This window comes from Tachysurus vachellii, chromosome 1 (assembly GCF_030014155.1).
Source record: "Tachysurus vachellii isolate PV-2020 chromosome 1, HZAU_Pvac_v1, whole genome shotgun sequence".
In the NCBI taxonomy this organism is placed as follows: domain Eukaryota; kingdom Metazoa; phylum Chordata; class Actinopteri; order Siluriformes; family Bagridae; genus Tachysurus; species Tachysurus vachellii.
In genome coordinates, this window is record NC_083460.1 from 23,240,976 (window position 1) to 23,254,706 (window position 13,731).

The 13,731-nt window shown below is 37.1% G+C and overlaps 2 protein-coding genes across 2 annotated transcripts; one reads left to right on the forward strand and one right to left on the reverse strand.

Annotated features, from left to right (window-relative positions):
- Nucleotides 1-976: 976 nt before the first annotated feature.
- On the reverse strand, nucleotides 977-8,353 carry tmem38a (transmembrane protein 38A). Its single transcript, XM_060877983.1, has 6 exons — nucleotides 8,045-8,353; nucleotides 5,893-6,049; nucleotides 4,123-4,307; nucleotides 3,365-3,452; nucleotides 2,261-2,378; nucleotides 977-2,130 (listed from the first exon to the last, which is right to left on the reverse strand). The coding sequence occupies exons 1-6, from the start codon at nucleotides 8,166-8,168 to the stop codon at nucleotides 1,915-1,917; spliced, it is 888 nt and encodes a 295-aa protein (XP_060733966.1). The 5' UTR covers nucleotides 8,169-8,353; the 3' UTR covers nucleotides 977-1,914.
- An 841-nt stretch (nucleotides 8,354-9,194) lies between these two features.
- smim7 (small integral membrane protein 7) lies at nucleotides 9,195-13,021 on the forward strand. Its single transcript, XM_060877996.1, has 5 exons — nucleotides 9,195-9,296; nucleotides 9,506-9,547; nucleotides 9,634-9,692; nucleotides 12,037-12,127; nucleotides 12,539-13,021. The coding sequence occupies exons 1-5, from the start codon at nucleotides 9,271-9,273 to the stop codon at nucleotides 12,552-12,554; spliced, it is 234 nt and encodes a 77-aa protein (XP_060733979.1). The 5' UTR covers nucleotides 9,195-9,270; the 3' UTR covers nucleotides 12,555-13,021.
- Nucleotides 13,022-13,731: the final 710 nt, after the last annotated feature.

Sequence of the window (13,731 nt, forward strand, 5' to 3'; positions counted from 1 at the left end):
CTGCTTGTGACTTGCTTCCAGTCTCCTCCTCCGCTTTTATATTTCTCTGGGCCGGTGACATCACTGAAGTCAGGAATATGGCTTTTTTTCTTACAGTAAACATTATTTATGCAATGAAATGCAGTTCCTTGCACATGAAAAGTATCTTTTGCTAGAACGTTTTTTCTTTTGAGACAAATTATGTTGTGTTCCTCTTTTGGGAAAATGATAAATGCAACAAATGAAATTCCCAGATGTTTCTGGGACGAGATTCAGAATCGTTCGATAAAGAGTTATCCTTTAGCTGGAAATGTATCTGCCTAAACAAAAACATTCGGAAAAACAATCATGATTTTACTTAAAACCTTCAGCATAAGAATCACATTTGTAAAACCTCCTGTAGTGCTAGTGTGCTTATACCGAGTGCCTTGGTGGTCAGTGATTGCATCCACAGATGTTGGTTTTATTCCAGGTCATTGGCTCTTGGGGTTCCGTGTTGCATCCTGACACATTTTACCAGGTTAAAATGCATTTAGCCCAGCTAACTTTTCCCAGAAATGGAAAAACAAATACAGCACTTTAATTGCTGATGACATTTTGGGGATGTCATGCCATTTAATTGACCTTTTCTAGATGAAACCCTTTTTAATGTCTAGAGTGAGGGATAAGATTTGTCTTTTGTGAAACAGACAGTGATAATGACACCGCCTCTTGTTTTTAACCCAGGGCTTTAATCTGAGAGCAGATTAATCAAATAAATTTTATATTAATATATTATCTATTAATAAATATTGAGGATTTCACTCCAGCAATTGGAATATTTTCAAAGAATTCTTGCCGCCGATTCGTCAAAGTGCAATACTCCATGCTTTGTTTTGTTTAGTTGGGATCACTGGTAATTGGTTACGTCCTAACAAACGAGAGCTACAGTATGAACACATGGTTTTGTGATGTCATAACAGAAAATATAATAGTGGAAAAAATAGTTTGGACTGAGAAAAGTTAAAGTCCTATCTTTGTATTTTATTTCAGGGATTTCATTTAACGCATCTTTGTAGTTCTTTCGTTCAGTCGGTCACATTATGCCTTTTAACAATCAGTTTTAGAGTGTTAGCTGTGAGCTGCTTGAAGATTTGGTTTGACTGATGAAGATCTGGTGACATTGTGTCTTTGTTAATACAGTAAGATGACTTCTTGCATTTTAGACATTGCTGGTGGAGAGTGTACAAACGGCACACCAATTATTGAGCTCTTGGTGTGTAAACAGCTACATTCACAGTGAAACCATGAACCCATATCGAGCTTTACGCCTAACACAAACAGTTGTCATTTTCAGGTTTATATGTTTCATCCAGGATAACAGATAAATATTGCATTTAAACAAACTGACAATAAAACTTCCTGAATTTTGGGTCTGTAACTAATTTCATACAACAGGATCATATGCTACTTTTCTAAACATGCTGAAAGACCTCTTGCTTCTCAGTAGCATGTAATTACGCAGAAATAGATGTGATTGGAAAATATATTTACTTCAGAAAATGATGTACTTTCAAATGCAATGTGATATAAAGTGTGTAATCTGCTTCAATCAGAATCCACATGTTGATCTGTATGGGCTTAATAATCCAAAGATGTTTCTTCTGTCTATAAGATAGTTCACCACTGACAGGACAACAGAGCACCACTGAACGACTACAATGTACATAATAAATAGAGATATACACTATATATTAACAGGAAGGATGAAAATTACTGGTGAACTATTTACAGAGTCCCTACAAAGTATCTGTTATTGAAAGCACCATTAAAAAATGAACGTTAATTAGTGAACACCAAAATACTATCTTTCCAATAAGGGAAGATTATAAACCAGGTATCAAAAAAAAAATGGCCGGAGAGCAGATAGTAGTTGTTGGTGGTGTAGATGTGTGTCTACTCCGCTTTCTTGGCTTTTCTCTTGCGAGTGCCTTCGCTCAATTCCTCTTTGGTTTTGGCTGGAGAGGCAGGGGCAGAGGCAGCAGCTGGGGCAGTGTGGTGGTGATTATGAGCGTCTTCAACAGCGAGAGGAGATCCGAAGAGCAAGTGGGAAACCCAGGACTCGATGAGAGTAAAGGGAGATCCGTGAGAGTGGCGAGCTGTCATGAACACCTACAGAAGAAACGGCAGTCCATGTAACAGTGCTATCTGTGAATCACCATCTCAGTGAAATCGGTTCAAATCTATTAAAGTAGACCAATAGTCCAGTTCAGATGGAATTTTCTTGAATACAAGATCATACCTTAGAAGTAGCCATGAAAAGAGTGAAGATGCAGATGAGGGTGCTCTTAGACACAGGAAGCCAGTGTGCCTCCTGGAGTGTAAACAGAATGGCTCCATACAGACTGGCTTTAGTAGGGCTGCAAATACATACAGAGAGGAATTATTAAGATTACTGATCTTCTAACAATGTGCAGCAGTGAAATGTGGTTATAGTGCAATATTTTAAAATGTAATCCCTGTGTCGTTCTTCCTCTCAGTACATGTCGTGGTGTCGTGGTGTCTCGCGTCATAACTGCCCTAGTCCTGTCTACACTCCTGTCCTGACGTTGGTGCGTTTCCCAATTGTGTCCAGTGTTTAGCATAGAACTACTTTGTCTACCAAACCTACCTCGCTGCTGTTATCCAACAGACACATTACCACTGCTCTATTCTGAATGCATGTTTTAGTCACCTAAAGAAAACACTATAGCTATAATTCCCATCCGTGGCAACGTCCTCGTGAGATTTCAAAATGTAATTGGTTTATTATAATACTACAAAAATTGATCACGCCCATTCTGCGGCATTCAATCTAGTAATTAGAAACTTGTATAAATAAGATGTATCAATGAAATCATGTCTAGCTTTGAAACATAATATTGTTTTTCTTAGCACATTATCCAACAAAAATACACAGTTAACACCTTTTATAATGAGTTTTATAAGAATTATAATTCTTTTATAAGGATTCAGATCACTGCTGAATTCTTGATTCTTGAGGAGTTCCATCTAAGTTAATACTAATACATGATATTACATCATAATTTCTTTAGTAACCACTCAATCACATGGACTTGTATGGAAAATATTTGAGCATTTGCAGTCCAAATAGGTTTATTTAAAGTTTATGAAGGGAATCTTTACAGTAGAAGAAACTTCTTCGGGCTTCTCTGTAAAATTACACACTCTCATAGCGTCACATTCTGTTTATAGCTGCTATAATGCACGAGATCAGGAACATCAGGATCATAGACACAACAGGTTCAGTGGTATAAAACGCTGTTGTATTTCTTTGTTTTATTTCTTACTCAAGGTGATTCGGCCTAGAGAAAGTGGGACAAGGAACTGAAGAAGAAACACTCACAATGACATGTTGAGAATTTCATTGGTCTCTGGTCTCCACACTCCACGCAACAGTTGCTCAAAATTTGACATGAGAGCTACTCCAGATCCTACAAGGACATAGAATGAAAGCGTGTCATGTCAGAAGAGGTGATCTTGCCTTCCGGACTGGAATCATATTTTAGCCTCCTACACGTGGCTGTTTAAAAAAAATCTCCTTAACAGTTGGAGAGAAAGTGATACTCTGTCGGACAGCTTTTGAGGATCATTCCACAAGATGACATTTAATACACAAGGGCATGACTTCTTCTTGACATCAGTATCATAACTATTTATGTAGGAATACATTTACAGGGCAATGAAACAAACTGACTACTTTAACAACAGTTTGCACCCCAACCCACCCGCACCCCCCATCGGCTTTCTTGTTTGCACACGTTGAGAAACGTTCACTCCCATAATATGGTGCAACAGATTTTTAGCTGTTTGCATGGAAAAAACCTAAAAGGTAAGATGGAAACTCTACACTTCACTGTGACATAAGAGCACAGTTAATAATTCTACAGTATATTCCAATATTATAAAATGAACAAATCTCACCAATTTAACGGCAGATAATTGACAACTTTCTTATGTAAAGCTTTCAAATATGTCATATCACATCAAAATGTAATAACCAGCGATTAAATGATCCACAATCTGTAAAGCCAACTCAAACATAATCAGAGATAAAATGAGAACATAAAGCAGAATGACTTATTTAAAGCTTCACTTACGTACCCTTGACATAACCAGTGATGATCATGATAAAATAGCCATGGTGGTAGGCATGATGTGCGTGATGGACTCCAGCAGCGATTTTGCGAGTGCGAACAACTTCCTTCATACCTACTAGTACGAGTTTAATGGGCAGGAATGCGACACATTTGTAGAACAAGTTAAGCGGGCAGTAGAAGATGAGATACCTGTAGCAGAGAAAAAGAACACTATTTATTTCCTGAGATTTCTGTGAGCGAATAAAGTTCATGAAAGATAGACAGATATGTACAGTGATGTAGCCTGGATATGTAGAAAATACCCACAACTGAGTAGTCTAGGGTGGTAGGAAATATGGACCTTAAACAAGGGGGAAAAGAACTAGAGCCTTGCTCAGAACAGCTAGAAAAGCCAGAAAAGAGGCCTGTGTATGAGATTTAATACCTGGGAGAAGATTGAAGAAGATAGTTTGTTTGGAACAAACAGAGAGATAGGAAGATACATTCAGCTACATGATACATGAACTTCATATATGTCATAACTCCATATCGTATCTCCAAAAAACACAAGGCCAACTAAGAGAACAAAAATCGAAATCCCAATTTTTTAAATAATACTGATGACATTTCAGAAAATGGGGATTGTCTTATAGAAAAATATAGTCTAATAAACAAGTCTTGCACAAACCCTGTGATATGCTACCTTACCTAACTAGATAGATTGATATGATGGAAATTTTGTATTAGGTGGATTAAGATTAAAGAACCTTGATATGTGGCATTGTCTGGCTTCTAATGCATTGACTTTCCCAGCTGTGGAACAGTGTGACTTATTGTTTAGCATGATTGCCTCACTCCAATAATCACTGCATTTGACAGGCTCTAAGGTTGAATTTTCAATTCAACTGTTTATGTGAGTTTCCTCCGAGTGTTTTGGGTTTCTCCCCAGTCCAAAGACATGCACTGTAAGCTGATTAGCATCTCTAAATTGTCTGTAGTGTACATATGAGTGTGTTATGAGTAATTATGAGTAATACACAGTAATGTGCAGCGGACATATCCGGTTCTCTCATGGGGGAAGTCGTGGCCTAATTAGAGAGTTTGACTCCTAATCCTAAGGTTGTGGGTTCGAGTCTCGGGCCGGCCACGACTGAGGTGCCCTTGAGCCATTAAGCCATAAATGGCTACCCACTGCTGCGGGTGTGTGTTCACGGTGTGTGTGTTCACTGCTGTGTGTGTGCACTTTGGATGGGTTAAATGCAGAGAACGAGTATGTGAGTATGGGTCACCATACTTAGCCGTATGTCATGTCACGTCACTTTGATAATGCACTCTTTATACTAAGGCTATTAGACTTAAATACGAATGCTAATGCATTATGTAAAGAACTGAGAACACTGTTGTGCCTATATATCCCTATCCATGTCCGGGTCTACTGGCATCTCATATTTAGAGAACAAGCACTTTAAAGGTCTCTGCTGTCAGAGTTTTGATGTCAAACTGTGGTGCTGACAAACTCTGTGTTGTTGAGCCTCCATGACAACTGAATAGGTTACAGTTTATTTACTGAACAGCAAGATGTAAATACAGTGTAAGGGATTTAATATGGAATTTAAACAATTGTTATTATAAACGTCTTTCTTTAAAACTTCGCTCTTCATTTAGGGCAAGACAAGGATGCGTAGTTTACAGTGTAAAGACATAAGTGAAACCTATGGAAATTTTATGCAAATCAATGTGGCTTTATTCTGCATGTGGCTACAGAGTATCTGCTTACTGACTCAAAAAGACTTACCATACAGCTGAGGCCAGAAGGATGTGGCTGTTATTATGGAAATAGTCGATGGGGCTGTGTCCGAGCATGATGTCTGCTAAGATGTAGCTCCCAAAGCAGTAGAGCATTGCGCAGAGCCAAGAGGCCACAGGGCTTCTTCGGGACACCTCCACTGAGCCTGCAAAACAGAGACTCATATATTCACTCCCATTCAGTTTCTTTCTGTAGGTTTAAGGGTGTGGAAGCAATTCAGCACAGTGGACTTTAGTACTTTAGTACTTGATCCATGTACTCAAATCTTCTCCAGATTTACCTGGGCTGGAGTTGCGTAACCTGGCAAGACAAATGAACAATACATAAACAAAGCATACAAATAATAATAATGTTACCCAGCCCTGCATTCTTCTAGTACACCAGTGAAACAGGGCTTAGTAAGTTCAGTGTTGAATCATTAGAAATTAAAGAAGTGAAATTTGAAATCTAAGAGTCATTCCTTTTGCCTCCAAAGCTCTGTGGACAAACAGATCGTATGGAACAGGTGTGACCATCAGGCATTTTAAAGGAGAAGTGATCCTATCAAGTGGTGACTAAAAATAAACACCAGTCTGTGGCAACTCATTCATGGCAACTGGAAGGCCAGCTGCGATCTGGGACCTCCAGCATGCCCAAAGTGGTGGCATTTGTGCATAAGACTTATCAAGTTGTGCGAGTCTTGTGAAAGCAACTCTTACAATAAGCACCACATACATTTTCATATTTTTTTCTCTGGACAAATAAACCGCATTTGTGCAGTTACAAATCGATCAAATGAAGAATTGAAAAATATTGTAACTGATTCTGGTGCTCAATATTTAAAAGCCTTGGAACTCGCATACTATATATATGCAGTGGGTGAATGTATTGGAAACTCTAATACGGAAAAGCAAAGTCCTATATATGACAAAGCAACATCTAAAGATGCTACCATGACACCAATCAATTAGGCAGGAATAAATTTTATAAGACAAATTAACATGTCATCTTCATTGACGGTTAATTCACAAGGACTTCGTGACTGATCGTGAGAGTATTGATATGGTGATCCTTTCTGTGAAGAGACATTTATGTGACATTAAGAGAAGGAGTCTCAGATGAAAAGTTTTCTATGAAAGTTTTCAAAATGGACTTCTTGTCACTTTGCGGTGTCTCTGAACACCATCTTCTTCTTCCATCCTATTAACAAGAGAGCCTACAACTGAAGCATGGGAGGAAATAAGTGAATATCCTGCTATCAGAAAAAAAAAATCATATCAGAAACTGAGCTGTTTAGTAGGTGCCCAAACATACTGTAGCTGTAAACATATAATAAACATGAATCACCTTTAATACAATACAATTGTTATGGTTGACAAACTCTTGCGATACAAGAAGGTACCCACTTATGGAAACAATCAACATTTGTTGGGTGACATCACAATAGCCTGTTGTGTTTTATTCCTTATATACCAAAGCATGGACAGAACTGACCATTGACTAAGCAGTAGTATGTATGTATGTATATCTGAGTCATTACTGGTGCATATTTTTTTAATTAACATTATAAGCTTTGTTATCTAATGGCCGCTGCGTTGCAACACTAACACAATACGTAATTGTCACAGAAAGTTGCGAGAACACATCATTCAAAGTCTTGCATTGTTGCAATTACAATATCAGCACGGTTGCTATAGAAACAGTTTACTAACCGCTGCTTTAATATTTGGTGCAACAGCACAGAAGTGTATATTATAGGCTACCCATTTAAACAGGATAAAGTTGTGGACTCTTGCTCTCTTGCTGCTGTCTATTTAGGGCAAGTCTATTTATTCCAGCTCTGGCATGTGTAACGCATCTATCAGATTTCAAGCAGGGGGGTCGACAGAATTGCTTTGAGCATGAAATGTGGAGAAAAGTGTAACTGAGGATACGTGAATAATGCGTAAATCCTAAGCGTAATGACGCATGCTTGCTCTAATATTAACCCTGAGACTGGGATACACACGGCGCAGTGAAATTGGGATGTTTAAAGCACTCATCGGATGATATATTGGCAAAATATCAGACGCTAAACAAGTGTCAGACGGACATAAGTTCCGTTGCGTTTCATGCGTCTTAGAAAAAAAACCGCAAAATGAAATGAATCTGTCCAACTTACCTGGCTCATACTTGAGGTAGAGTATGGACACGATGTAATAGGCCAGATCAAAAATAGGAAACATCGCTATTTTTGAGAAATATTGGGCAAATTCGCCCAGATTTAGGGCGTCCAGTACCTCCATGGTGGTGTCGGATATGGAGTTGATGACAGTATTAGCGCATGTACAGAGAGCTGGTTAAAGGTCCGTGTCCGATGTGTCCGCGTAAAAGCCTGTGAGAGTGAAAGAGATCTGGACACCTATAGCCTCCTATTAATATACTGCAGTTCATCTGCACCCCCAAGCAAATGAGGACTTCATGGAATGGAGCAAGAGACCTGGAAACGGGCACTGCGGTGTTATACTGCCTCTTATGGGTGGCACCGGACAAGTGTAGGCTACACAGCGTAGGTAAATAATTCAGAAAACCTGTCCAACAAGAACACTGAGCTCCAGTAAACAGGAGATCTTAAGGATCTACATTCCGCTAAAGTGTAGGCTACTGCCACACCTGCTCCAAACAGGTTCTGATGAGAGGGATGGATGGATGGATGATCAGATGGATGATGTAAAGAGCGGATGGATGATCCGTGAAATCAGAATGTATAGCATCCATCCATTTATCCATCCATCCATCCATCCATACATACATACATACACACACACACACACACACACACACACACACACACACACACACACACACACACACACACACACACATAATATACACATTCATACATACATCATACATACATACATACATACATACATACATACATGCTCTGGTCCACACAGTTAAAGTGAAAAATGACTGCCACTTAACTTACAACCAATACAGTACTCACCCTTAAATCCACCACAATATCCACCATTACTGAGATGAATTTTTTGTATTGAAAATATTCAAAACTATTTATGTAGATTTTTTCTATTATAATTACTTACGAACAGGTGCATAAATCTTTAAAACACTTATTTCAAATGTGCTTTAACAACAACAACAACAACAATAATAATAATTATATTATTACTATTATTATTATTATTATTATTATTATTATGTTGTTGTTGTTGTTGTTGTTGTTGTTGTTGTTGTTGTTGTTGTTGTTGTTGTTGATTTTGGTGGTGGTAGTTTTGTTTTTGTTGTAAATCGGTCTTGACCAGCAGGTGGCGACAGCGAGTTTACAGTTCACGTTCAACATCTTAATGCTGTCAGAAGAAGAGGAGATTGAGGAAAGACAAGATGATCGGTGATCTGTTAATTTTCGGGTAAAAACAAATGAAACAAAGTGACATACGTGTACACTTATAACTATCTCTGATTGTTAGTTTTCGGGGATGTGTTTTAGTTTAGATTGATGCTGTAATGTCAGACTGTTTGGTGTTTAATCGCTCCTCAGTGTTGTTGTTGTTGTTGTTGTTGTTGTTGTTGATGTTGTTGATCAGTTCCTACTTCACACATCTGATCTGTTTTTCAGCACGTTGTTAATGAACGCTGGGGCGGTTTTAAACTTTAAACTGTAAGTACGCCTTTTAGATGGTATTTAAACCCAGACTTTTATAGATACTCGATGTTCCAGTTAGTAATTCTGTTTTATTCTGACAGGAAAAGGAAAGAGACGCAGTCTCACGGGTTCGGTGATGATCCCAGCAGGTCAACTACAGGTACTAAAACATCTGGGCCCACAGATACTGATACTGTAGTGCGATTACTGTAGTGCGATTACTGTAGTATAATTACTGTAGTATAATTACTGTAGTGTGATTACTGTAGTGCGATTACTGTAGTGCGATTACTGTAGTATAATTACTGTAGTGTGTTTACTGTAGTGTGTTTACTGTAGTATAATTACTGTAGTGTGTTTACTGTAGTGTGTTTACTGTAGTATAATTACTGTAGTGTGTTTACTGTAGTATAATTACTGTAGTGTGTTTACTGTAGTGTGTTTACTGTAGTATAATTACTGTAGTGTGTTTACTGTAGTATAATTACTGTAGTGTGTTTACTGTAGTATAATTACTGTAGTGTGATTACTGTAGTATAATTACTGTAGTGTGTTTACTGTAGTATAATTACTGTAGTATAATTACTGTAGTGCGATTACTGTAGTGTGATTACTGTAGTATAATTACTGTAGTGTGTTTACTGTAGTATAATTACTGTAGTATAATTACTGTAGTGCGATTACTGTAGTGCGATTACTGTAGTATAATTACTGTAGTGTGTTTACTGTAGTGTGTTTACTGTAGTATAATTACTGTAGTGTGTTTACTGTAGTATAATTACTGTAGTGTGTTTACTGTAGTATAATTACTGTAGTGTGTTTACTGTAGTGTGTTTACTGTAGTATAATTACTGTAGTGTGTTTACTGTAGTATAATTACTGTAGTGTGTTTACTGTAGTATAATTACTGTAGTGTGATTACTGTAGTATAATTACTGTAGTATAATTACTGTAGTGTGTTTACTGTAGTATAATTACTGTAGTATAATTACTGTAGTGTGTTTACTGTAGTATAATTACTGTAGTGTGTTTACTGTAGTGTGTTTACTGTAGTGTGTTTACTGTAGTATAATTACTGTAGTGTGTTTACTGTAGTATAATTACTGTAGTGTGTTTACTGTAGTATAATTACTGTAGTGTGGTTACTGTAGTATAATTACTGTAGTATAATTACTGTAGTGTGTTTACTGTAGTATAATTACTGTAGTGTGTTTACTGTAGTATAATTACTGTAGTGTGTTTACTGTAGTGTGTTTACTGTAGTATAATTACTGTAGTGTGTTTACTGTAGTATAATTACTGTAGTGTGTTTACTGTAGTGTGTTTACTGTAGTATAATTACTGTAGTGTGTTTACTGTAGTATAATTACTGTAGTGTGTTTACTGTAGTATAATTACTGTAGTGTGTTTACTGTAGTATAATTACTGTAGTGTGTTTACTGTAGTATAATTACTGTAGTGTGATTACTGTAGTATAATTACTGTAGTATAATTACTGTAGTGTGTTTACTGTAGTATAATTACTGTAGTATAATTACTGTAGTGTGTTTACTGTAGTATAATTACTGTAGTGTGTTTACTGTAGTGTGTTTACTGTAGTGTGTTTACTGTAGTATAATTACTGTAGTGTGTTTACTGTAGTATAATTACTGTAGTGTGTTTACTGTAGTATAATTACTGTAGTGTGGTTACTGTAGTATAATTACTGTAGTGTGTTTACTGTAGTATAATTACTGTAGTATAATTACTGTAGTGTGTTTACTGTAGTATAATTACTGTAGTGTGTTTACTGTAGTATAATTACTGTAGTGTGTTTACTGTAGTGTGTTTACTGTAGTATAATTACTGTAGTGTGTTTACTGTAGTATAATTACTGTAGTGTGTTTACTGTAGTGTGTTTACTGTAGTATAATTACTGTAGTGTGTTTACTGTAGTATAATTACTGTAGTGTGTTTACTGTAGTATAATTACTGTAGTGTGATTACTGTAGTATAATTACTGTAGTATAATTACTGTAGTGTGTTTACTGTAGTATAATTACTGTAGTATAATTACTGTAGTGTGTTTACTGTAGTATAATTACTGTAGTGTGTTTACTGTAGTGTGTTTACTGTAGTGTGTTTACTGTAGTATAATTACTGTAGTGTGTTTACTGTAGTATAATTACTGTAGTGTGTTTACTGTAGTATAATTACTGTAGTGTGTTTACTGTAGTATAATTACTGTAGTGTGGTTACTGTAGTATAATTACTGTAGTATAATTACTGTAGTGTGTTTACTGTAGTATAATTACTGTAGTGTGTTTACTGTAGTATAATTACTGTAGTGTGTTTACTGTAGTATAATTACTGTAGTGTGTTTACTGTAGTATAATTACTGTAGTGTGGTTACTGTAGTGTGGTTACTGTAGTGTGTTTACTGTAGTATAATTACTGTAGTGTGTTTACTGTAGTATAATTACTGTAGTATAACATGACTTCCTGATCTACCTGTTTATTCCCAGGTGAAAACATCAGGGAGTTTTTACTGAGTCTGCGCTACTTCCGCATATTTATAGCTCTCTGGAACATCTTCATGATGTTCTGCATGATCTTGTGAGTATCAGAGACCTCTCTCTATCTCTCTCTTTATCTCTGTCCCTATCTCTATCTATCTATCTATCTATCTTCTCTCTCTCTCTCTCTCTCTCTCTCTATCTCTATCTATCTCCCCCCCCTCTATCTATCTCTCTGCCCCCCGATTCTGTCTGTTTCTCCCTCTCTCTCCCTCCCCTCCCTCTCTCCCCCTTCTCCCTCTCTCTCCCTCCCCTCCCTCTCTCCCCCTTCTCCCTCTCTCTCACTCCCCCTGCCTCCCCCCTTCTTCCTCTCTCACCCCTTCCCGCCCTCTCTCTCTCTCTCTCTCTCTCTCTCTCTCTCAGGATTCAGCAAATATCTTAAATATAAGATAGATGACAAAACATATCTGTCGTTTTGATATTTTGTGTTTTTCCCAAATATTGTCTTCAGGTTATTCGGATCATAACCCACTACATTCTCGACCTGGACAGTGACACCAAGGACAATCTTCAACACTTTTCTTTTTCGGTACTGGGATGTTCAACTCTAGCTTTGCCTTCATAAGAGCCTTTGGAGTAGAAAATTGATTCCTCAGTCGTTTCCTCCATTGTATTCAATAAGCCTTATGGGTCGACTAAAGGTTATTTTAAATAGTCACTCAGTCTTCAGGACTGATGTTGACCGTGCTGTCATTATTAATGTAAGACTGACATATAGCCTCAATTTGCATGTCAGTTGATGTGAATATCAGCTAATAGAACAGGGCCCTGAAATAAGTCTGTTTTTCTTTTTTAAAAAAAAGATCTTCTCTGTTGAATTAGGGAGCTTCCAGAAAGTAAAAATGACTAATACGACTCTGATTACTTTATTACGTGAGAACTGTTTTAATACAAAATACCAACACTGACCTTCTATTAAAAACGACTTGCATTACCTTTTGCGATCTGATCGTTTTAGATAAACAGAACTGCTCATGGTGGTGTGTTCGGAAGCCACTGCATCACAGACAACCATAAATAAGCACAAACATATATATATTCACATCTTGGGGAAAGTTAAGTTTCACTTATTTCATTTTTTTAGAAAAATTATTCATTTCAGATGCAGCCCAACTGTCAATAAAAAGATGAAGGCAGTGAAGAAAACAATGAGACAATAAGGTAATTTTAGCTGATTTCTGTGTAAACAAAAAAAAGGCATGCCACCAGTAAAGCCACCAGTATTTTTTTCTGAAGCCACTTGTTGACACTTAATGTTGATGGTAATTCTGGCTTCGTATATTCATGTCCCTTCAGGATTTTGCTAGTTTTTGCGGTCACAGAAATGAATGAAAGCCTGATGCAAACTTCAGCAGATTTTTCACTGTAGTTTTATGTGACATCATCACGATGTGCATTCCGCAAAAGCCCGCTTCTATTCAGGTGTGTCAAGTATGAGTACAGTGATCAGAGACAAAAATGACGGGGTTCCATTGGTAGTAGTTGAAAGAAGAATCCTGTGATTGCTATTGTGCCAATTCAAGTAGATTTCTTTAAAAAAGAATAAAAAAACTCCTGTTGCATCAGAGTATTATAGTAGTATAGTAGTATTCTGGTTAAAACAATCACAAAAAAATTGCTAAATCCTAGAGCGACTGATATATA

Coding starts and splice junctions, on each gene's coding strand:
- tmem38a (XM_060877983.1), bottom strand. CDS start 8,168: ATGGAGGTACTGGACGCCCTAAATCTGGGCGAATTTGCCCAATATTTC. Junction 4,308..5,892: donor CTTCTGGCCTCAGCTGTATG/GTAAGTCTTTTT, acceptor TCTCTGCTACAG/GTATCTCATCTTCTACTGCC. Junction 2,379..3,364: donor GAAATTCTCAACATGTCATT/GTGAGTGTTTCT, acceptor ATGTATTTGCAG/CCCTACTAAAGCCAGTCTGT.
- smim7 (XM_060877996.1), top strand. CDS start 9,271: ATGATCGGTGATCTGTTAATTTTCGG. Junction 9,297..9,505: donor GGTGATCTGTTAATTTTCGG/GTAAAAACAAAT, acceptor TCTGTTTTTCAG/CACGTTGTTAATGAACGCTG. Junction 9,693..12,036: donor TCCCAGCAGGTCAACTACAG/GTACTAAAACAT, acceptor GTTTATTCCCAG/GTGAAAACATCAGGGAGTTT.